This window comes from Cupressus sempervirens, chromosome 9 (assembly GCF_028749045.1).
Source record: "Cupressus sempervirens isolate cs-2001-9-10 chromosome 9, ASM2874904v1, whole genome shotgun sequence".
Taxonomy (NCBI): Eukaryota; Viridiplantae; Streptophyta; class Pinopsida; order Cupressales; family Cupressaceae; genus Cupressus; species Cupressus sempervirens.
The window spans coordinates 388,181,899-388,207,686 of NC_143126.1; the positions used below are offsets into that span (position 1 = coordinate 388,181,899).

General features: G+C 36.8%; 1 protein-coding gene across 2 annotated transcripts in view; it reads right to left on the minus strand.

Moving 5' to 3' along the window:
- Positions 1-25,788, minus strand: part of LOC149538896 (protein DAY-LENGTH-DEPENDENT DELAYED-GREENING 1, chloroplastic-like) — a 205,698-nt gene that overhangs the window by 32,986 nt on the left and 146,924 nt on the right. Inside the window, exons 4-5 of one of the 2 annotated variants that reach the window (XR_016356132.1) lie at positions 17,456-17,570; positions 480-534 (exon numbers count right to left, since the gene is read on the minus strand). Coding sequence is in view for 1 of the 2 variants with exons in the window: in XM_089800277.1 (XP_089656403.1) it covers positions 437-534; positions 17,456-17,570 (213 nt within the window). In the remaining variant the exon portion in view is untranslated. Of the gene's footprint in view, positions 1-436; positions 535-17,455; positions 17,571-25,788 lie in introns of both variants that reach the window. The other variant, XM_089800277.1, reaches the window with a different exon arrangement.

The window sequence follows — 25,788 nt, forward strand, 5'->3', positions numbered from 1 at the left end:
GCCGGTTTCACTAAACCTCAAAGTCCCTTATGAAGATGACTCAAATTGTGACCCCATTTTCCTAGAATATCCCATTTGCAAAATACAAGTTTGGCAAATCAACATGATGAATATCTAAATTAAGTATATTACAAAATTGTAGTCAAATTGAGATTTAAACAAACAAATAGCTAATGAAACTTCATGTACTAATATACATACAATAAATAAATTGAAACAACAACATATTATAAATTGTACCTCTGCAAAAATTTAAACAAAATTCAATTCATATGGCATATGAATGAGTTTCATGTCATTTAGAAGAGAAATACAACTTTCGGAGATGAGAAGAAACATCAAGAATTGTACAGAGAAACCATCTCCTTCAAGTAATAAAATAGTCCAGGGAAGCCAGCTGAAGATCACATAGCTTCAATTACAGCAAAAAACTTACCCTAAAAAAATGTCAGTTACGAGAATTAGAAGAAATGCCTTTCCTGTTTCAGAAATGCCCTTTAATATTCTAGACCCTGTAAATCTCAATAGTTCCACCTGAAAGAAACACATAATAAGTCACCACATATTTATTCAAGAGTGCACTATCAGCAATTTCATTACGTACAGATAACAGAGCATAATGATAAAATATGGAAACATAGCTACAAATTTTGGAATTCAGCTAGACAGTAGTCATAAAGACAATTACATAAAATACTAGGTTTTCAGTTTATATTGAAAGGGTTTGCATTACAATATGTCCCAATGGTCGAGTATCTCAATGCACGCGAGCAGTGTCAATAGCTTTCCTATTTAGAAATTCTAAATACTACAAATGTTATAAATTTAAGATACATTCTATGATATTTGATGTTAAATACTCAAATAAGATATACTGGTATAATTGCATGATAATACAAGGAATAGATGAGCCTATACCACTAATTATTATTGATCACCCTCAAATGAACAAAAGCTACAACCAACCACACAAAGCAATGCAAAAAGGACCAATGTCCCAGCTACTTTTCTTGAGTCCAATGCAATTCATCTGATGATATATAATATTTTTGCTCAAGTATAATCATTAAAGAAACAATAACTATCAAACCTTTTCAAAAGAATTGCAAAGCAGGTCATCTATCTAGAGGGCTACCAATTTTGTTTCATTAATTTCCAATACACGTAGTTTACACCATTTCTCTTGATATCTAAAAACAATACATTCAAATTGCTTAACTGGACCTCTCCTTGAGCCACTCATTTGTTTTGCACACAATCTCCAACCCCACTCACTACAACATTTGGGGTCAAATTGCGACGACAATGTGCGACGACGGTGTAATTTGTGTTGATTTTCATGGTTTTTTTTTTGCAATTGTCCCTGACACCGTTGCAATACCAACATTGGCATTGCAATTGCGACACCCTTGCAAGTATAAACAAAAAAAATAAAAAAATGTCATAAATCATTCCCCATTTGTTTTGATTGTGGAGAGCTACGTGGGAAAGAGGGTTGAGAGCTCCTAACAAGGGTGGAGAGTTGTGAATGTTGTTGTGCCCTTATGATTGGTGCATTTCATTGCTGTGATCTCTGCATTTCGTTGCCATGCCCTTGCTCTACGATTTCGTTTCTATGATCTCTGCAGTTCGTTGTCATGCCCTTGCTCTATGATTGGGTTGTCGTGCCCTTGTGATCTCTACATTTCATTGTCGTGCCCTTGCTCTACAATTTTGTTGCCATGTCGTGCCCTTCCTCTGCCATTTCGTTGGCGTGTCCTTTCTCTACCATTTTCTTCAGGGGCTATGTAAATGTTCGTTTCTTTTCCTTCTAAATAGTTATCTCTTTATATTTCCTTCTAAACATGTATATTTAGAGATTTTTTTAAGGTGCTTATTACATCTTAGCACAACAGAAAAATTGATCCAATTGCATACATATTTCAGAATCCAAATAATAAAACAATAAAATTCACTCAACCCATGCTAAGTGACTTAGTTCAAGATCCTCCACAAAAATAATGTAGACTATGAAAAAAGGGCAGAGTTCACAAGAAATTTTACAAAAACATATCATAGCAGATTTTTTAGAAAGAAACCAGCCATAACCCAATAAATTGGGTCTAGTTGCTGATTAGCTGGGTTGAATACAAATTCTTGTATAACTATCATCAGATTAGGTACAATAAAACGAACAATCAGTTGTTCCCATCTAGCAGGATCAAATACAGTTTTCCATGGTATTTTTGCAAGCCATATTACAGTATGGTATTTCTGCAAGCCACATTTTGTATGAATATTACTCATAAAACCAATCAATTCCAAAATTTTCAGTCTCTTGAGGCCTCTTGCCCAATTGTCCATGTGCTTGTCTATGCTTCCATGTTGTGCATATTTTGTGATCATTGTATTCCATGTAATTATCACTCCACTTTTTATCTGACTCGTGGAATGACCTCTCTATTGACACATTGCAACAAATGAGTCATGCCTCCCTTCACTATGGTACCTCTACAAGCTTTCTCCATTCCTCGTGAGCATGATGCCCTCTAGTTCCAACACAATGCCTACAAATGTTTGACTTTTGAATGGAAGTTTAGACAATCTTTTTAACAAATATCATGGTAGCATTCTATCAAATAGTTCACATACCTTGTCTATACTGCCCGATTGATGAGTTGTCACTAAGAAGTGTTGTTAGATAAGAAGCTTCACATTTATTTTCATTCCTCACATATCATTTTGTGGATACTGGCTTCTTATCCAATTTCTACGGTCACCCTTGCATATGGATTATTTTGAAGCTGAATGGTATTTTGTTAATGCCCAATATTTCATGGCTTGGCACGAACCTTTAGTTTAGAAACCCAATTTGTGAGGGGGTGATTTAGAGACTCCAAATCTCCTCCACTAAATATTTTGGCAATATTTTATATGGGTTGTCATCGAAGAGGACAAGTCACAAAAGTTTTGAAAGCTATCCAATAATTGTATACGAACGTTCTTTGCCGTGGGCTGGAAATTGAATTTATTTGTCACACGATGTGATTCTTGTTACATTCTTGTCCAAAGAAACCTTTTACAAATTTGAAACACCAAGTTTACAACAAGCATGAAATACCAATCTCTAAAAGTCATGTAGTGTCCTCTCAAGATGGGAATATGATTTTTTTGTTCTCTTGAACATCACCACAAAAGATATCAAAGACTCATCATCTTCAAAACAACATGGAATAAGGTGACACCAAGTAGCATGTACTAGATTAGGCTAGATAATGAAGCTTGGATTAGATTATCACTTATATTCCTCAAAACTTCAAGCTTGCCAAACAATAAGGTTCAACTTTATTTGTGTATGATCATTGAATAAGATGAACCATGCACATTATCCCTTACCGTGTAGAAAATTCAAATCATTGAGAGGTACATCTTGTTGGCTGGGGAACCAAAATCAAGGTCAAAATAATTTGAGATGGTTCATCTTTGAATGCTCCCAGGAATTTGTAGCAGCTATTCTCATTGCTGGAAGAATAATTTCAATGAAGAGTTGAGTGTAGGTTGTTGAAGAAGCAAGTTCTGCTTCTGTGTAAATGCCATAATCACGAGGCTCATTCCCTTGCAAAAGCCTCTGCCACAATGACATTACCTCTAAACCTTGAAACACTCTTATAAGCATTTGATACTTGGGATCATCGTAAGGAGACTGTGCCAATACTTGAAACACTCTTATAAGCATTTGATATGTGGACTGTAAATTCTCAAAGACACTTGCAAGTGATTCCAATGTCATAGTACCTAACGCAACACTTTCCTGGCTCCCATAATATTCTCAATGTTGTCTAGATGTTGTTTCTGCCATGCACTCTCTTTCTAAAGTCCCTCCTTCTCCTTTTCTTTCTAAAGCCACTCCTCCTTCGCTCTCATGCCTTAAATTTTGATTATCAAACCTCTGAATCTCTGCCTCTACCTTACCTAAAATCAACTTCACATTGTGTTGCAACTCTAGCATAGGTGTTTGATCATCGATAGCTTTCATTTTAGCATTCAAGTTTTCAAGATTAGTCAACACCCTCACTTGCAGACCTCTCATGTCAAGCACTTTCTGTGTTGTTTCAACACCATGTTCTTGCTTCTGAGCTAACAATTCTTCAGGTGCATTTTCTTGGGAAACATTAATTTTGTTGAACAATTGTAAACTCTTAAGAGAGTTCTTTGTTGTTTTCATGTATGTATGTATATGTAAATAATGAATAATAATAATGTTTTCATGTATGTCAAAATAATAACTAACATTACCATCATATACTAATGAAGTAATCAAGCCAGCTAATCAACAGCTAGACCAATTTAACTAGTGTTTCCAATGTCATAGTACCTACCGTGTAATGTCCCCAATTTTGTCAGCATCAGAGTTTCGGGGATTAGCCTATTATTGTGATCCTCATAGGCTAATTATTGTGGATAGAGGGTCTTCTGTGGCAATGACTTGGCTTGGGAGGGTCTTATCTTCTCCATATCTCAGTAAGCTATAGGGTGGTCTTCGTTTGGCTCCAGTTGGACTTCGTTTGGGCTTAGTTTTGTGTACTTGACTATTTGTGGTAAGTTGGTGTTGATCGAGATGGACCCTTTCTAATTTTGGAAAGTGCATTTGGTCAAATGGAGAAATAATAGGTATGACTCCTATTTCAAATGGCATATTTAAATGATGAGTATTTTGGAAGTTATTATATTTTTAGTGCCCAAATTATTATTAATTATTAAAAAGTTTATTATAAAGTTATAATTTAACTTTAAAATTTCACTTAAGTGGAGAGTTCAATTATCATTGGAAAGTGTCATTTATTAAATAGTTAAGCCAAGTCAAGTGAGAGAATCTAATGGAAGCTTCAAATTAATGTTGTGTGGTGAAGCTTCTTGAGTGAAGTTACATTTTGGCAACAAAAGAGAATCTGGGCGTTATAAATACAAGCTGATTTCATTGAGAAAAGCACACTTGAATATATATTTGTTTTGTTGCCTTTGTGGCTTTTTTTTAAGTTCCAATTTCTTCACCCTTGCCGTGGTATAAGGGTCTAAAGTTGAGTGGGCAATTCACTGCTGAGGTATAGTGATTTGTGATATTCTGAATATTTATTATATCTTCCATTTCTATGTTACTGTTGCTTTGGAAGAAGTCTTTGTGCTCAGAGTTGTGGTGGATTAAATTCTGAAAATTGTGAAGCTTGAGATTGTTGGAGTCTTCCTACTGTGTGACCTATGGCTGGAAGACATCTATTCTTGGAAATTTAATTACATAACTGCCTGCAAGTTGTAAGTGAGATTGATCTGAATTTATTGTGAGGAGTTTTGTTGTGCATATTGATGTGATTGGAAATTAGAGGCTGATACAAATCACATTCAATACCTACATTTTATAGACTAAAAGATTAATCTGAAATTGTGACTGCTAAATTTGCAATTGGGAGCCATATTTCTGCATCTTGTTGGCGCCTATTATAGCTTTGTCCTGGAGCATACAGCTTCTGTTTTTGGCGTCAAGCTGAAGGGTTTTTTGAAGAAATTGATTGATTTGTGGAGGAAGTCGAAGAGTCTAATTACATTCAATGAGACTGCAAATTAATGTTCGAAAGTGACTGGAAAATGTGTTATTGCTTCCCACTAGTGGCGTTGGGTATTTATGTTTGCATTTGTCAATTACTACAGGGTTGGGTGGCATTTTATATTGAGTCTGTAATTAATAACAAGCAGTGAAGGGTTTCCTTTATCAGCTGTGGGTGAATTTGGAAGACAGGCAACCATCATTTTGTACTTGCGATCTACATATTGGATGAGTGAACTGCCTGTTCTGATCAGCATCCAGTTGCTACCACCTGCAATTTGACTTCAAGGAAAGAATATTGCATGATTGACATTAATGTGGAGCAAAGGGGTGACTGAATATTTCTTTCAAAATTGTATTCTGCAAATTTGAAGATCAGATTGAGAATCTGGACTGGAGAACATTGTCATTCAGTTTGAAAGATCCATTGTCTTGCCCTTACAAATCAAGGTCTAAGTGTTGCATTTTTGCTACCAGTATTTTATGCAATTAAATAAAGTAATCATTTTGACTTTCAGAAAAACATTGTTCAGTTCAATCAGCATTTTGGATAGAGACAAATTCAGAATTCAGTAAATTAGTTGTTTTCATCATGGTTATCTAGAAAATTGCTTCTATCTTTTAATATTTTGGGTGTTACTTGGGAATTGAGAAAATTGCGACTTGACCAACATTTATATTGTTTGCTAAGTGTTTGACTAAATGCCAAATCTCTGATTAGTAAAGAAAGTCGATGTTTAATATAAGCCATAACCGACAGGGGTTATCACATACCGCAACACTTTCCTAGATTCTATCCAGTGGCTCCCATAATATCCTCTCTGTTGTCTAGCTATTGTTTCTGCCGTGCAGTCTCTTTCTAAAGCTGCTCCTTCTCCTTCTCTTTCTAAAGGTGTTCCTTCTCCTTTGCTCTTGTGCCTTAAATTTTGATTATCAAACTTCTGAATATCTACCTCTACCTTATCAAAATCAACTTCACAGTGTGTTGCAACTCTGGCATAGGTGTTTGATCATCGATAGCTCTCATTTCAGCATTCAAGTTTTCAAGATTGGTCAACACCCTCACTTGCGGACCTCTCATGTCAAGCAATTTTTGTACTATTTCAACAACATTTTCTTGTCAAACATTAATTTTGTTGAACAATTGTTAAATTCTTAGAAAGTGCATCATTTTTTTCATGTATGTATGTATATATATGTATGTATGTATATACGTATATGTATGTATGTATGTATATTATCTGTACTTACAAATTATATTATCTCTTGGTGATTGAGTAAAGATCTCGTGCATAGTATTATTACGAAAGGAGTTGATAAATACTTGCTTGTTATTAACAGAGAACAAAAGGTCATTAAACACAAAAGAATAAAATGATGTTTCCTTAAGAAACGATCGTAAAGAATAGAAACATTCTATTCTAACAAAGAAAGCTGAAAAAGCGAAAGCAAACGAAAGCTAACTAGATAGATTACCATTAACTAATAATAGACGATTATCTATTATTGTAATACCCTCCCTTAATGGTTAGTCTATCTAGAACACCAAGCTGTCCTCTGAATTTGACAAACTTATCAGGACCAAGAGGCTTGGTGAGAATGTCTACACTCTGACTTGTGGTAAGAATATACTACAAATCTATTGTCTCGTCTTCAACCAGTTGTTGTATGTAATAACAGTGAACATCCACATGCTTGGTTCGTTCATGGAAGACTAGATTTCGTGCTAACTTGATAACGCCTTCATTATCAACAAACAGAGTAGTCGGTCCTGCTAATGACATCCACATATCCCCAAACATCCGACGAAGCCAAATAGCTTCACATCCTACCTTAACAACCCCTCTGTATTCTACCTCTATAGAGGAGAAAAACTGTCTACTGCTTCTTACTAATCCATGTGACTGCACCAGATCCCGAACTGAACACATATCCAGACATTGATTTTTTATCAGCAAAAGAGCCTGCCCAATCCGAATCTGTAAACTCACTGAGTTTAGGATTAGATCTTTGAGAGTACAGAAGTCCATAATCTAAAGTGCCCTTCACATAACGAAGCACACACTTTGTTGACATCCAATGATCAGCCTTAGGAGCTATCATAAAGTGTGAAATATAGCTGACTGTGAAGCTGATATCAGCCCTAGTAGCAGAGAGGTAGATGAGGCTGCCTACTAGTTGTCTGTATGTAGTATTATCAATGGAAGGAGAATCAGACTTTGCGCATACCTTGAGACCTTTCTCCATGGGTGTAGATGTAGGCTTGCAATCTTGCATATGGAATTTGTCTAACAAGGCCCTGGCATATTTGGACTGAGACATGAATATACCAAAAGACTTTTGCCAAACTTCAACACCTAGGCAATAATCCATGAGCCCAAGGTCAGTCATATCAAAAGACTAACATAAATTTTGTTTGATTCACTAAGTCAAAGATGTCAAACTGCCAGTGATGATCAGATCAACCACATAAATAACTAGAAGGATGGTGTCATTGTCAGTAGTCTTGATGTACAAATTTGAGTATGAAGAACTCCTCTTGAAGCCTTGATGACTGAGGTAGTTATCAATTTTTATGTACCATGCCCCAAGGGCCTTCTTCAAGCCATAGAGCCATAGAGAGCTTTTACCAATCTAAGACCCTGATGGTCCTTACAAGCAACCTTGAAACCAGGACGTTGCATCATGTAGACCTCTTCATGGAGATCACCATTCAGGAAAGCACTCTTGACGTCCATCTAATGGACCTTCTAGCCAAACTGTGCTACCATGGCTAGAACTAATCCGATGGTGCTCATCTTTGCAGTAGGAGCAAAGGTTTCCTCATAATCAATGCCCTAACACTGAGAAAAGCCCTTCGCCACTAAACGAGCTTTGTACTTATCCAAAGTATTGTAATGTTCTAACCTAGAAATGTGATAGCCGTATGATCCAACTAGAGCAAATTGTCGTTCGTAAGCCACAGAGTTGGATCCGTATGGTGGCGGAGGATGTGTTCAAGATGTTCTCTGCTACCTTTTGCAGGCAAGATAGGTTATATCCGATATATTTACAAAGTGTCCAGATGAAAGTTTTGCAATGAAGGTTGAAGCATTAGAGATTGAAAACATAATGTGCAGTCTAGGTTTGCAGAAAAAATGATCTATAATGATACAAAGATTTTCAGAGGAGTATTACGGGGAAATGTTTGGCAGGAGTGGTACGAAAGAGTTCGTATGGGAGGGATGATGGCCATACAATTGCAATTGGAGGGGAGCTATACGGAGGTGGGTGGAAGGAAGGGGCCATATGGTGGAGATATTTGGAGAGGCCGTACGGTGGATCTATCGTACAAAGGATGGATAGTTGTGGGGAGTGGTAGGAGACCGTACGGTCAAACTAGATGGTCGTATGGTGATCTTGGGAAGGTCGTACGGTGGTCTTAGGAAGGCCATACGGTGGAATAGTCAGGTATGGTGGTCATGCAGAGGAGCACCTTGGTCGTACAGTATGGATAGGAAGGTGTATGGCGAGGACAAATGCAGAGATGTTCAACAACACTATTCGAGATACAAATGTAATATATTGAACACAATAACTTGTAGATAATCAGAGACCAAATAGATACACACTTGTGCCAGATAATTAATAATATTCCACATACAAATGATGCTTCGATTTGCCAGATCTGAGGCAAACAATACACAGACGGAATAGGGTGAGGGTTGAATCCCACCGAAACCAAAATAGCCAAGTGGGGAAGATCTTTCACTTCCGAAATGGCGAACAACGAAGAATCCCAATTGGAATTCGCAATAACAAGAAATAATCCAAATTGCATACCTACTACTACCTACAAGCCATGCTTAAATACCTGTCACGAAAACCTTCCAAGGGTGTACAAAGATAGCCAACGGCCAAACTACCTACGGAAACAATTAAAAATGGGTCTGAGATATATTAAATCAATAAGCCCAAAAACAAGGATTAATTAATTATATTTATTTTGTGACGGGAATATTACAATCCTCCCGTCTCAAAATTTGCTTGTCCTCAAGCAAATGCAAATACAGCAATAGGAAACCTTCCGTAATCAACTTCTTCAGGCCTGAGTTGAGTACTAAGTAGATCTTCCCGCCGAAGTAAATGATGTCATCAATAATTTTGTACCTTTCATTGCGTACATAGCCATCCGTCAACTAACATGCAAAAGTGTTCTTGGAGTACTCGACCAATAGATGTCCCTACCAATTATCCAAGGAATGGGGTGAGGCGTTGATTGTCTTGTTTTTACTTGCAGTGTTTGGGGTCCAATCATGATTAAAAATGGCCTCCATCTTCTTGATTGTGACTTCGCTCGATCCTTTATTTGACATTCCTCTTAGCAACACCTTCATGCCATCCGTCTGGAATGAAAAGTCCATCCTTTTGAAACTTTGGGTGTACTACTCAAGAGTTTCCAACCACTGGATGCCCAAAATGATGTAAGTATCAACCAAATCAATGACAAAGAATCCATTTGGCATGGTATAGTTTCCCATGGAAATTTGTAGCCGTGGGATCACATGAGTGCAAGGTAACAAGGTTCCTCCTGCAACCTTAACCTCAAATATTACATGCTCCACTGTGTGCAAACATTTACTAGTGACCAAAGATGAATTGATGAAATTGAGTGTGGCACCACTATCAATTATGATAGGGACTCATTTTCCATGAAGTGTGCGATGAACCCTAAAGATGCCACTTCCACTCGCTATAGTGAGGGTAGCAATGGAATGCCCTTTTTGTATTAGAGCATTTATTCTCTCCTATTGGGTAATTTCTTTGTCAGTCGTTGCAGGTATTTATTCTTCGTTGTCATCAAGCATCACCTCAATGTAATGAATCTTTCCCTTACCAAGGCAATGATGACCAGGACCCCATGGTTCTTTGCACATTAAACAAAGCTTTTTCCTCTGGAGCTCTTGCCAAGAATCTTCATCAAACTGAGGTTTTTTCAGAATTGGCTCCTTGTCTTTGTCTTGTTGTGGGGATGGTGTTGGTGTAGCTACGTGAGTTTTGAAGGAAGATGCGGCCATGTCACGCACCTTCTTAGTAGCTTCGTTGAGTGCACACGTGTTGAACCCTTTGATTTTCAAAGGCTCTCTCAGCCCATCCATGAATAACACAATTCGGCGTCTTTTAGAGATGTCTATGACTAATACTGATAGCCTTTGGAACTCAATGATGCAGTTGTCTACTGTGCCCGTTTGCTTTAGCTGAGCTAGATCTTTGAAGTTTAGCTCAGGATCCTTTCCATCGAAACGGTCAATGTGTCTCTCAATGAACTTGACATGTGTCCAAGAGTGACCAGTCCATGATGCCACCACTCATGCGCCACTCCTTCCAAATGAAGTGCTACGAACTTGATTGCTTCCTCTTCAGGCATTGGATTGAGTTGGAAATAAGTATCTGCCTTCAGGACCCATGATTGTGCGGTAATGGCTCCAAATCCATCAAATGGCGATAAGTTTACCTTTTCAATCTATCTCCTGAGATCATCATTAAAATTAACCATGATTTCCCCCGCTAGAATATCTCATTCTTAGATCAATATAGGGCTTTAGAACAGTAGGGCTTTAGAACAATAGGGCTTTAGAACAGTAGGGTGGGATGGGTCGAGTGCCCGCAACCTACCAGAGAAGACTATGCCTACTATTCTATGGCGGTTTATATCATAAGACATCTCGGATCTTTCTGACATAGAAGTCAATGAAGAATAAGAGGAACCAGATGCACTGGTTGTGCAGAGTTGGTAGAACAATAAAGGCAACCGGAGCAACTTGCTTGCCACGGAAGGGACGGGAACAGGGAAACGGTCATCACCATCGGAAAGTGCATCGCCCCTACTATTCTATGGCGGACGGAGCTGTGGAACTAAGATCCCGGGATAGTCTCTATAAGATATATCACCTTCCATATTTGCGTTCCACAAATCTTCCCAAAGTTTTTCTTGCATTTCCTGAAAAGTGGGCTCTCTTTCCTTCCGTGGCACTTCCATCCTTAGAAGGAAGATGGGTATCGAAGGTCGAGAGCAAAAGGGTTGAAAGTTTTCCCTTCCAAAAATTGAGTTCTCGCTATGCCCATTTTGTTCTGCTATTGTCTTTCCCTTGAATAATTTATGTAGTGTTTCCTGCATCAGCCCTTGGGTTTCGTTGATTTGTATTTGGTTTTTGTTGAGCTCTCTTAAAAGATTCATAAGTTCTTCTGTAGGATCCTGATGATCTGTCATTTTATCAATAGGGTTATTTGACCTTCTTTGAGTATAAACTTGCATTCACTTCCATAGGATGGCAGAATCAAAAGCTCTAATACCATTGTAATGTTTTGATCTAGAAATGTGATAGTCGTATGATCCGACTGAAGCAAATTGTCGTTTGTAAGCCATAGAGTTGAATCTGTACGATGGTGTAGGATGTACTAAGTGGGCCATATGGGGAAGTGTTTGGTAGGAGTGGTACGGAAGAGTCCATACGGGAGGAGTGATGGTAGTACAACTGCAATTGGAGGGGAGCTATATAGAGGTAGGTGGAAGGAAGGGGTCATACGGTGGAGATATTTGGAGAGGCCGTACGGTGGATCTATTGTACACAGGATGGATAGTCATGGGAAGTGGTAGGAGGCCATACGAACAAACTAGATGGTCATACAATGATCTTGGGAAGGTCGTATGGTGGCCTTGGGAAGGTCATACGGTGGAATATTCAGGTACGGTGGTCGTACGAAGGAGCAACCGAGCAGTACAGTGGTAATAGGTGCCCGCATAGTATGGATAGGAAGGTGTATGGCGAGGATAGATGCAGAGAATTTCGGCAACACTATTCAAGATACAAATGTAATATATTGAACACAATAACTTGCAGATAATCAGAGACCAAATAGATACACACTTGCACCAGATAATTAATAATATTCCACATACAAATGATGCTTCGATTTGTCAAATCTGAGCCAAACAATACATAGACGGAGTAGGGTGAGGCTGAATCCCACCAAAACCAAAATAGCCAAGTGGGGAAGATTTTTCACTTCCAAAATGGCAAACAATGGAGAATCCCAACTAGAATTCGCAGTACCAAGAAATAATCCAAATTGCATACCTACAACTACCTATAAGTCGTGCTTAAATACCCATTGGGAAAACCTTCCAAGAGTAAACAAAGATAGCCGACGGCCAAATTACCTACGAAAACAATAAAAAATGGGTCCGAGATATATTAAATCAATGGGCCCAAAAAACAAGGTTTAATTAATTACATTTATTTTATGATGGGGATATTACAAGTACCATCTGATTTATATTTGATTTTGTAGACCAATTTGCAGCCAATGGGCTTCTTCCCTGGTGGAAGATCAGAAAGGACCCAGGTGTTGTTCTTCAGCAGGCTCTGGTGTTTAGATGTCATGGCTTGTTCCCACTGTAGAATTCCTTTAGCCTCTGAATATGTTTGAGGTTCAAACACACTGTGAATGCTAGCCATTAGAGCAAAGTTAACAAATTCTGTAGTTTTGCCATTTTTCTGAGCAATTCTCCCATCTATGAGCTTATCATCACGAAGATCAGCAAGCTTAGCCCACCACTTAGGCCAGATAGGAGAATGACCAACATTAGTATCAGGAGATGCGTGATGATCAAGTTCCTCATCAGAAGAATCTGGATCAAACTCAGGTGAAGCATCTACGAAGAGAGGTGATCCTACGGGAGAAGCCAAATGTGTCTGTACAAGTATCACTGGTATAACTAGAGTTGCATGAGCTATTGGAGCCCTTCGATCAAGTGGACCTAATGGAAGCCGAACTCCCAAAACATGAGCCTTCATAAGTTGGTCTGCTGGATCAAGAACAAGAGAAACAAGCATGAAAGGTCCTCCCTGCTCATCAAAGTCTACATCATGACTGTAGATGAGACAAGATGTCTCAACATTGATTAGGCGGTAGGTTTTGTGAAGACTATTTTATCCAACAAGAATGAGTTTCTGACTCTTGGCATCCAACTTGGTGCGTGACGCATCAGGGATCCAAACAAAAGCAAGGGAGCAAAAAGCCTTCAAGTGACTGATTCTGGGCTTGCAACCTGACCAGGCCTCTTCTGGAGTTTTATAGTTGACCGCCACTGTGGGTGACCGGTTCAATAGATAAACGGCTATATTAATTGCTTTTGCCCAAAATTTCTTCGGAACATGTCTGTGTTTGAGCATGGAGTGAGCCATCTTGGTGATTGTCTAGTTCCAACGTTCAACTACACTATTGTGTTGTGGCATGTGGCGCGTGGTTAACTGACGTTTGATGCCATGTGCATCCAAGAAGCTGGAGAAAACATTAGAGCAAAATTCCCCCCCCCCCCCCCTATTGTCTGATCTAGGAGTAATAATAGATTTCCCTGACTCTTTTTCAACTAAAGGTTTAAACTTTTGAACTACAAGAAATGCATTTGATTTCATTTTAAGGAAATACACCCACATTTTTCTACTGAAATCATCAACAAACAATAGAAAATAACTGGACCCAATAGCAAAGGGAGTGGCCATAGGACCACAGATATCAACATGTACCACTATAATAAAATGCTATAATTGATCCTGTCCACTTATCTATCATATAAATTATTTATAAAATTAAATAATAATTACAAAGGACGAAACTATATAATATCTTAACTATAAAGCTTCATCCAAATAAAATATATATTTCTTACTGATCATGCTGGAAATAAAATTTGCACTAGAGACACTCCTTACGGATGATCCATCCAATGCATTTCAATTCCAAAATCACATAAATTTTCTCAGTAATCCAGAATCCACGAGCTTAGTTCAAAAATTCGTTCATTTACCAATGAAAGAATAAAATATATAATAGAGTATATATGACTTGGGTATGTAAAAATTTGTATATGGATATATATTTCAGTTGTCTCTTACATCCCCTATTTATAAAGGATGAAGAGGCATTATTAACCATCGCAACGTTTCCTAACAAGAAAGCAATCGACTAACCCACCTGCAAATTACAAATTTGGAATGTAGCATGGGAACTAACCATTGAACATAGTTATTTTGTTTCACCTGATAACTATGTGATTTATATATTTAAGATCTCCCAAACCATGAGAAATTTCTATCACATACAAAGAAGGCGAGGCACTTCGGTTTTCAATTCCACAAAATTTGAAAGCCTGCCCAACTTCGAAATTCTGCGTATTTGTATGTCTCGCTTCTGCACACATTCGTATTTCCAACACTAGTTGCTATTCCGAATTTATTCCTTTAACTAACATTCTTGTGTGAGCTAGATGAAGGCAATTTACAGGAACCCTTTCGGATGGTTCTAACCATTCCATATCGAGCATCATGAAAATATTCTTATCCTCCAAAATACCAGCACTTGGGCATCTTCAATAGTTATAAGGAATATGCACGTCTCTATATTTTAGAAGACATCGAGCAAGGCCGACTCCAATCACCGTGCAACTAGGCTATTCCTGTAGCGAACATGTCCATTAGACTTGCAAAATTGTAAAAGGTATTAGATATGAATAATCTGGGAGTGATTAACACTAGGAAGTATCAAAACTCCCTGCCCAGACGACAATATCAAACACATGGTAATAGACTCCCACATATCACGAAAATGAATGCGATAAGTTCTGAGCATATTCAGAGACAATATTAGCTATATAATGATGGAGTTAAATTGATTGTCCATAGCCATTTCAATCCACCATCTGATTAATATTCTAATATCTCATGCATTAATCTTAGCCATTCTTTAAACCTTGAAAATGATATCCTGAAGAAAGGCCAAATCACACCTTTTCTCTGCATAGTCATGGTTCTTCTCTATGCTTTCTTGACCTCAAGTGATGCCACCTGTATGTGCTCAAGATCTGATTATTCTGTGCAAGTGCGAATAGGTGTATATCCCTCTGGAAATGCAACATGTCCTCCATCTTCAATACTTTCATTTTTACAAATGGCAAGTATGCATAATAATAGTTTCCATCTTGATTGATACTTTCAGACCTAGATACTTTGTATATTATGAGCATGCAACCTTATATCTCTCCAACTGTGTGTACTGCTATCCATCTTGACTTTGATTTTGGACATCATTTCAATTACATGGTGCTCCCTTCATCAGTATCACTGCTGACTCATCTCCGAGAACCTTCCACGACATGTGATCATTCCCTAAATCGATGACTGGACTTATACTTTGATGCTTAAATCTGGAAGTAGATGTTCCCTTGTATCCTTGCATATACTGATGACAATGTTATTGTTGTTGTTTCCTGAAAAGACATTCCTTATTGGATGAACTTTGTTACTTAATATTATGCCTTAGTGTGTAATATATATACATCTTTTATTCATCTCCATAGTATATATGCATATACATTTGTTTTTAAAAATCAAAATCTCATTGCCTCTTCATCTACTTATATGAACATCTTATGTCTAAAGTTTTGACATCACTCACACTTCTACTGTTGTACCTACAATGTATGATTCCATGCTCTTGTTTGATGTGTGTGATAAGTCTCCAACCCTATTACTCAAATGGAGACTCTAATCTTTTGAAAAAGTTAAGAGTTCCATCACTACAATCACCAGTGTGAACAGAAACTCTCAGTTCATGCCACCATCTATCATGTTACATATTTACATGTATATTGTCTTTTTTTGACATACCAATGTTAATGAATGATCATACTGATGTCTTGCTTCCATGATTCATGGATTAGAAAACTAGCATATCTGAAGCCCTTGAATAACGATTTAGAGAGCATGGAATCTATTCTAATTTTCTTTCATATTCTATTTTGTATATACCGGGTGATGGATGTCTTTCAGAACGTACAGTCCCGATCAGCTGTCATTCTTTCACTTATACTTTTTGCTTAGTAATTACAGCCAAATGTGTACCATGTACAACATCTATAAAGCTTGTCCTAATATTACTCATGAGGTATGACTTATATAGTGGTATAATCTATATACCCTTGAGATAAGAACCAAACTCGAGTAAGGAATTCTGATTACTTGTATACATTGAAAACTCCCAGGATACACCCTAGACCAGGAAGGTCAAGTACGAATGGGTGAGAAGTACCCATGTAAGAGTAACTAAAAATGTTAGAATGAGAACAAATAAATAATTTAATAACTGTATTAAGTTGGGTCAGCTCATGATTGTCCAAATGAATATATGTTCCGGTTGTCAAGTCGAGCAGTGGGTGATCGGGCCTATACATTGCCCATCTAAATCCTTAGCCAAGGTAGGTTAGAGGCGTCCTTGCTGCATTTGATCACCAGAGGTTTGGGTGCTAGCTGATAGAGGGGAGTTTGATGGAGGATATCCACTGCCCTGTTAGCTGCTTAGCCGACACTCCACCGGGATGCTCAGATGGCAAGACCATGGTGCCCCAAGCCTAACCCCAAGGTAAGGAGGACCTTTCTCGTAAGAGATTGTGTGGGAATAAGCTAAGTTCCGCAATTGGGAGCTTAAGCCTATGCCAGTGCTTCTCTTCACCAGATGTCGAAGCTTGCACAACACATTATCAGATATTGATACTTGTATGTTTCTTAACTTGAGTATGTTCCCTCATCTTATTTTCATGTTATCCCTTGAAGTGTATATTTATTTGGTTATGCTCGTCACAGTATCAAATGATTATGGTAGAAGTAGTTATGGAAGTTATATTAGTTTCAATTCTTGTAACTAGGAAAAGGATTGTTTCTTAACTATTGTTTACATTTCTCATACATTGAACTCAATTGTTAGTTTTTCTTTCTAAATTAAGAAATGAATATAACTGCTTTATGTCATTTTGTTATGAAGCATAGAAAGGAATCTTACTTTACTTTGATTGAAAACTAAAATGAAGAATGCAGTGATGGCAGCAACCATGTCTGACCAAATATTGGCAAATGACTTTCTGTTCTCCAGACGCAGATCTTCTCGCAATTCTCTCCTGAATTAAAAAAAAAATTAGAAATATTTCCGACAAGCTAGTAAGAAATTCAAACAAAATGAGTCAAGACTCAAAAAGAATTTGATTTATTGGCATATGAAAGGCAACTGAAGTCTGAAACACTTTCCACAATATCTTATCAATTTAGAGTCTCATATATTCCAAATCATAATGGCATGTGGTTTACATAACATTGACTCTTTTGTGGCAAAAAAATGTAAATGAAATTTATTACCCAGGTTTAAAATGGGAAAAGGTTGGTAAACAGAGAGTAAAAAGGGAAAATAAAACATGAAAATGAGCTAGAAACAAAGATAGGTAATAATTAAAAGAATCTTACAAACTCCATATAATTTATGAATTTTTCTGGTCAAAGCATGTATCTCCGAATGCACAGCAGGTGGATTTAGTATAGAAGAATCAACATGCGAGAATACTTGCAAAATTTCTCTTGCTATTATGCTTAAAGTTCAGATAAATCATTATATTTGCACTATCAAGAAAAAATAATCCAATGAATCTAAGGTGAACGTGCTGATTGTGATTCTGTTAAAATAGAAACACCACAGTATGGGAAACATAAAAAAGGCCATATCGAGAAATACTCCCCAAAAAAATTCTGGCAAAACACATGGAAACAATAACAAAATGAATTCAACAACAGTCGCTGCATCAACATACACGCAGAAACCCAAACACTTCTCATCATTTTTCATTAATCTAGAAAGAAAGCATTTCAGATAGGCTATGGTATCTGTATACTGAAGACAAAACAATCCAGTGAATCGAAGGTTATTGCATTCTGATACTATGGAAACAAATTATTCTACAGAATAAAGATAAAAAAAGACTTAAGACCAATCTTTATTATACTTTAGGGAGAAGCACCCAGATAGGCACTGTAGAATATTACATATAAAAACATCCATTTTTCAGACATGTAATTTTATAGCAGGTTGATGTTGTATATGCTACAGTGTCCCTGCAGATGCACGTTCCCTTCTGTTAACATGGTTAAAATGTTATTTCCTTCCTTCTTCATTTTTCTTGAAATTTTTCCAGACATCCAAAGGTTTTTGAACCTCAATGTCTTCAACTAGGGTAATCTCTAGAGTTTTCTTTCTTTTTAATATGTCCCACAATGATGTCAGTCCGGTGAAAAAAATAGCTGAACAACATAGACTTTCAATCACATAACTTAGAAACATAAGAAAGTGATTTTCTCAGTTTTGATTATTACTGTCATATGAGAGACTAGTTATGATAGATTGTGTACTAATCATCCATTCTATTATTATAATTATCTGTTATAAGAATCAGATATTCATTTGCAATTCTCAATTTTAATACTTGATTTCATATGGTCATTATTAAATGTTGAATGTCATGGATGTTTTCTTACAAATCTTTTGAATGTTATAGAATGTGTTCAATCATTCAAGTGAAAAGATCCAATATGCATAATCATACTAGTGAAAAGATCCAAATTATGATGAAAATCAAAACGACAAACTTGCAACTATCTTACTGATACCAAAATGATGAGAATCAAAATCAGAAACTTGCAGCACATATATATTCCACAGAATAAAAGAGAAGAGCGCATGAATATTTCTTTCTGTATGTGATTTCTCTCCCTCTCTCATGGCTGAAACATTGCCTCTTTTATACATACAAATAGACTAATAAAAGTTGATAACCAATCTCTAATATACCAGCTACTTTTAGAAAGATCAAACAATATCACTAATATTACTCCAACTCTCCATGTATTTGCTAAATAATTTAATTCAGATGATTCCAAATAACTGACAACCTCTATCTTGTCATACCACATAGAGTAAAATAGAAAGTGTCAGAGTGCGCCTTCATCATCATACTGAGTCTCTTTCCTTGGATAATTAAACAGAATTTTGAAAATGAAATAACTTTACTAAAACATCCATACCATTGAACATTTTAATTTTTAATAATGACCGTTGGAAGTTGAACATAGAAATTGCATGTTTTATTAAAGCACTCCAGAATATTAAAGTCAACTCATGCAGGTGAAAATGTTCAAATATCTCTAATATCTATATAAAAACATATCACCACCTTTCTTTGTACTTATACATACTAACAACTGGAATGTGTTAGTATTGTTATTCGTCTCTTTCAAGACACCACAAATAAAAACATCACATTTGGTAAACCATTTTTCAAGTTTTAAGGAAAGCTCCTTAAAACCTAACTAAGCCTAAACTATGACTAAACAAAACTTACAAGAATGCACACTAAACAACCTTTTAATAGGAAGTTTTATATGTAAATTCTGACTGACTATGTTTTAACCACAGCTGTGAGCATCAAACTCTCAATTGTTCTCATTGTTTTCTTAGAATACTTTATGAGCCAAAATACTAAACCAAGAATGGATGAAATTTTGCACATCGACAAGGAGAGATCGTAATTAACAAGATGACATGAGGTCAAGAGTTAAATGATGCCAAAAACAATTAATATAGGGAATACCAAAATTGAATTGTGTGTACCTACAAACTACATGTATTTTAGCTCTAGCGAAGAAAGAATCCATATTTCAATTTAATTGATGCATTTGAAAGAAAAAGATTGTGATGTTCCGGACCTCCATCTACCTCAAGTCAATAGGATTGTACGGTATACAGTATGACTGCACGTGCAGCTGAACTGTGAGCCGTATGGTTGCTTAGTGACAATACGGTGACAGATAGGGTGAGTGGATGAAAGCCATACAGTGGATTGGAGGTCAAAGTAGCCATATGGTGAGGAGACTATGGTGGCCGTACAGTGGTCCAACTTTCAAGTTGTACGGTGGTCGTACGCTCAAGCAACTTAGTGTATGGTGGGGTGGTGGACAAGAAGTACGGTGTGGATGAAGGGTTATGCAACAAGGAGGCCGTACTATCAAGAGACCATGCAACAGGAGGGTCGTACAGTCAATTATATTATGCAACAAAGGAAGGTCGTATGGAACACAAGGATGCCGTCCAGTGATGTATTGTTTTGTTTGACTATTTCCCTAAAGTGCGGAAAGATGAAGGGTGTGCGGATGGAAGAAAGAAACTCAATAATCCAATCTAAACTTATAGATTCAAATTTATCAGATAGAATCAAATAATAATGGAAATTAGAACACAAGTATCCTTCGATTAGTATTTGCCAAAAGATGATGCTTCGATTTACCAGAGCCGAGCGAAGTGCTACACATGACAGAATAGGGTGAGTGTTAAATCCCACCGAATTCGGGTAAACCAAATAGGGAAGGTTTTTCACTTCTGAAATGGCGAACAACAGAGAACTCCAACAGGAATTCACAGTTAAGTGAAAATAATCCAAATTGTATACCTAATGACTACCTACAAGCAGTGCTTAAATACTCGTCAGAGAAAACTTTCCGAGGGTGTACAAAGATAGCCGACGGTGACACAAACTACGGAAACATAACAAAAATGGGTCCGAGATATATTAAATCAATTGGCCCATTAACAATAGTTTGATTAATGATTTATTTTATAACGGGAACATTACAAAGATCATTATATCTATAAACCCAAGCAGCTGGTATTGACTTATCAGCAAACACCAAGCCAAACAACCATAGGTTCACACAGAACAAATCTAGGAAAGTTAATATTGAGACTAAGCATATCCAAAATTTTGAAAATTTGAAACTTGCCAAGCATGTTTCGCATTCAATAAGAATTTTATTTTTTTAATGTTTTGGATAATGATGGATTAGATATTATTCTTGGATATCCTTAAAAAGAAATGTATATGACATTTAATAAATAAAAAATTGAGCCTTTGATATATGAAGAAAAATTAACATTGCAGGTTATTACACATGGACCAAAACAAATTCATGATACTAATGAAGAATGTACAGAATAAATTAACATGACCAAGAGAAAACGAGGTAAATAATCAAGAGGAAATTATGCTTGATTCAAGAACCAAAAGAACAAGAAGCAAAGAAAAAGAAAGAATTGTATAGGATTATGAAGTTAGAAATGGGTCCACCATATAGGCAGCCACATCATTGTGAGAGGCAACTATATCAGACCCAGGAGACTAGTGTGATGAGCCCTGCTGGCTTGACCTCCAAACACCATGGTGATTTCTTTGGGTTTTTGCAATGATAAATCTTTTCTGAATATTTGCTATTTATGTTTTTGATAATAATGAACAATAAATGAAACTGAATTCTGAAATTCCAAATGAACTATAAACTATGCTCCCTTTTTCCATTTCAGAACAACTTACAATGAAAGCTGTTTACAAATATTGACACTTCAACTACTTAGCACAAGATAGGGGAACCGGTAATAAATGCAGCTATCCAAGTTTCCAGCATACATCAAAATATCTTGATACAAGGCATTAATATCAGCATACATTCAATGCTGGATGAAGAAGGTTGAGTCCAAATGCCACCCTCAAAAGCCTCATGTGGGAACAAAATACACTGCAGCTAGCAAGAATTTGGAATGGCTGCTAATATTTATGCTAATTTCCACTGCTTGAACCACATCACATGTTGCTTAGCATTTTTCATTATTATTATGTGCTGCTAATCCTCTCAAATCCTAAACAATCTTTCAACAAATTCGATGATTTAAAGTACAGTAATGGCTCCAGGATGAAGCCATCTCCCAAGTATACTATATCATTGGGACTCTCACGAACTCAAAGTGCTAAAACTGTAAAGAATTTCCAACCCTCCAAGAAAACGATGAAACCCATGGCAAAAACCAGAGATTTCTCAAAGAAAACAAGCAAATTCATCAATCCATAATGATGTTCAATTCCTCTCACAAAGTTTATATATTTCCAACAAAGTGATCAAATCAAAAAGTTTCTCCTTCTGGACACTTTAATGATTTTAACATTTTCTATTGTTGTCATGCTTTCACTTAGAAAATTCCTAAGTCTTGGGTGCCATAAATAAGCTGAGCATTTAATAACATTTAATGATGATCCCCCCACAAAAGCTATATAATATCATTTTAATACAGTAATAGTTGATGCCAAATCCACTAGCTTTCGAGCTGCCTTTACAAACATTAATATATTTGCTTTTGTTGACTTAGGAGAACAAAAAAATAGGCCCCTACATTATGACATTCATTTAATGCACTTATAAAGTCAATGGCCCCATTAATTATAAACTTTATAATAGCCTTTGATAATTATTTATAACAAAAAAAAATTTAATAATTTATATATTGAACTTGAGCCAATAAACTTGTTCCATTGAATGAATTGATGAGCTATGCTAATACCAAGTACAAGTAAACTACCAAAAATAGCAACATATGCACAATTGACTTACTATAAATAGCAATTCTGTGAATAAAGCTTTGTCAACAATACAAATACTCCACATTGCCACCAACTTGTTCAGATGCCCTACTAAAGATAGAAACCTTCACTTTCCTAAAAAAGAAACTTACAATAAATACTAAATAGTAAGTTTTCCAAACTGATCCAAACAAAGAGCAATCCCAAACATCCATGACCTCTAGAGTGGGAGTTGGCCTCTTGTTCTTCCAACTAAGACCCTCTATCTCTCTAACAGCCTTCAAGGCTCACTAATAGACTAATTCTCATTACAACCCAAAGTGAGCTAAAATGAGGACATTACAATCCGCTCTTCTTGCACTTGCTTGTCTCCAAGCAATCATAAAAAACAAGTAACACACTAGTCCTCCCAGATCCCAATAGTAGAATTGTGTAATGTTCCTGTGGCCACAAGGTAACTCATGTAACATAACTAGTACAACTAACAGAACCTGCCAAACTAAAATGAATTCGACTATAGATGATGCAAGAATGAACATCTCAAACAGAAACAACTAGAAAGACTGGCAAAGCTTGCTTCCCAAAACTACGCAAAGTGGGGTATCGTATAACTGTCCAACATGTGCGCAACTGAATTGTACATCTCAAAAGGTTCATACACAAGAGGGTCAAACGAAAAATTGTAGGCACTCCTCACTGAGTAAACTCCTAAAAACGCCTCAGTAAGCTCTTCAATAGAAATCTTCCAAGAAAAATATCCTTAGACTTTTGTTGCTCCACTATGAACTCAACTTTACCGTGTGCAGAGTGATGAAGCTAATCCATGAGACTCACCCGAGTTGCAGTGCTAACCCTATCATCACTTGGGTCCCAAAGCACAATGAACTTACATCCATCCATATTGTAGAGATAAGAACAACCAAATGCATCTATAACAAAGTCACTATCTCTATCCTTGGCTAGGATCCCATCAATATGCTAACTCTACACACAATCCAGCATGCAACCATGATGCAGTGAGAATCCGAATGTACCCCAAAACGAGGTGATCCAGAAACCAGCAAAGAAACACACAGTGGAAAATGAACAAAAGGAATGAGATTTAGATCTAGAGAGACAAAATTCCATATATTTGAATCAAGAAGTTTACATCCAACATGCCCATTTGTATTGCCTTCCGAGTTACGAACATTACAAAGAACAATTACATCTTTAAAACAAGAACAAATTGAGTTAACGCAAGACCGTGGAAGACATCTTGATGATGTTGAAAGAAATGAGTATGATTCTTTTTGGGATGAAATTCATGAAAGGATTGATGATTTGGAAGAGTCCGATTTAAGTTGGTATCTGAGGATTAGAAAGAAGGTTGTTTGGCCGGTTAAAGAGATTATGAAGAGAAGAAGACGGATCATGGAAATGCATGATGATTTTGCTGAAATGGTTGAAGTATCTTTTGGTTTTCATGGGCAATGGAAACTGCAGGGCATCTTGTTGTGTGTAATGAGATTGCTGAGGTGGAGAGTTTCACTTATGTTGGTAAGGAATTGGAAGTTTCTATTATTCAGGATGATGTTAATGTTGATATAGATGTGATTGAAGATTTATATGTTGATCTGGAGTTGCATGTTCCTTCTGTTATGGATGTTACTGATTTGGATGTTGCTCGTGATAAGAAGATGGATTTACTTGTTGCTGATGTGGTTGAGGGTTTCAAAGATGTTATTGAGGTGGATTTACATGATGTTGTTGTTTCTGATATAGATCTGAACTTATCTGTTGCTGAGATGCTAAAGGATATGAATGTTGCTACTGATGTGGATTATGATGATGTTGCTGATCTATATGTTGCTGGAAGAATGAATATATATACTGTTATGAGTATGGATGACATAGGGTTATTGTTGCGTGTTCCTGATATGGATTTGGTAGAGGATTTCCGTGTTATGGATTTATATGTTGTTGTTATTATGGATCTAAGTTCAGATGTTGCTAGTTGGGTTTGTGATTTGGATATTGTTGCTGATCCGGTTTTCATATAGAAGGATGTTATTATGGCTGTTTGTGATGATAAGTTGCAAAGATTACTTGTGGAGCATTGTAATTTTTAGTTAATTCCTATGAGTGAGTATGTTGATTGGTTGGATGAGATTCTGATTTTGGGATGGACAAACCACAAATGGTTGATTTTTAGATTTGATCTTTTATCCTTGATGGAGTGGAAACCTTTGGTGAAGATGAAGATTAGAGCGGAGTTTTCTTTTGGAATCAAAATGTGGGACACATTTTTCTATTTACCTGGGGAGTCTGATGCAGGAGCATTTGAGGTCTTTTCTATTTATCCCAGTAGTCTGATGCAGGGGCATCCTTGGTCTCTTAACTTTCATACTCTTTTTAGTCGATGGTTGCTTAGTAACTTTCATACTTATCGAGTTATAGTAACTACCAAGTGGTTGTGGTGGCCGAGTGGAAGACTTGACCGAGTTCATGTGTTAGCTGAGCATGCAATATTGACGAAGTTACAGATGAAGCCAAGTTCCCTATTGGTGTCGAGCTCCTGGTTGATGCCGAGTTCTTGTTGGTGCCAAATTCCAGTTTATGTCAAGCATTACCGAGTGCTAGTATTTGCCTTAGTCCTTTCACCAAGTTGTCTATGTTTGGTTCCAGTATGGGCCGACCTTGCATGTCTTTAATTTCGTATTTGCATTTAATATTTGTTGTGAGCTGACTCATGGCTTGGTTATGCATTTAATGTAAGGGTTTATTTAGTTGGTAATTTGTAATAGGCCAACTTGTGGCCGAGCATGTATTTAAGGGGGTCTTGGGTAGAGCCTTAGACATTATTATTATTGGATGATGGAGATGTATTAGGAGTCTTAGCGTGGAGCAGCTT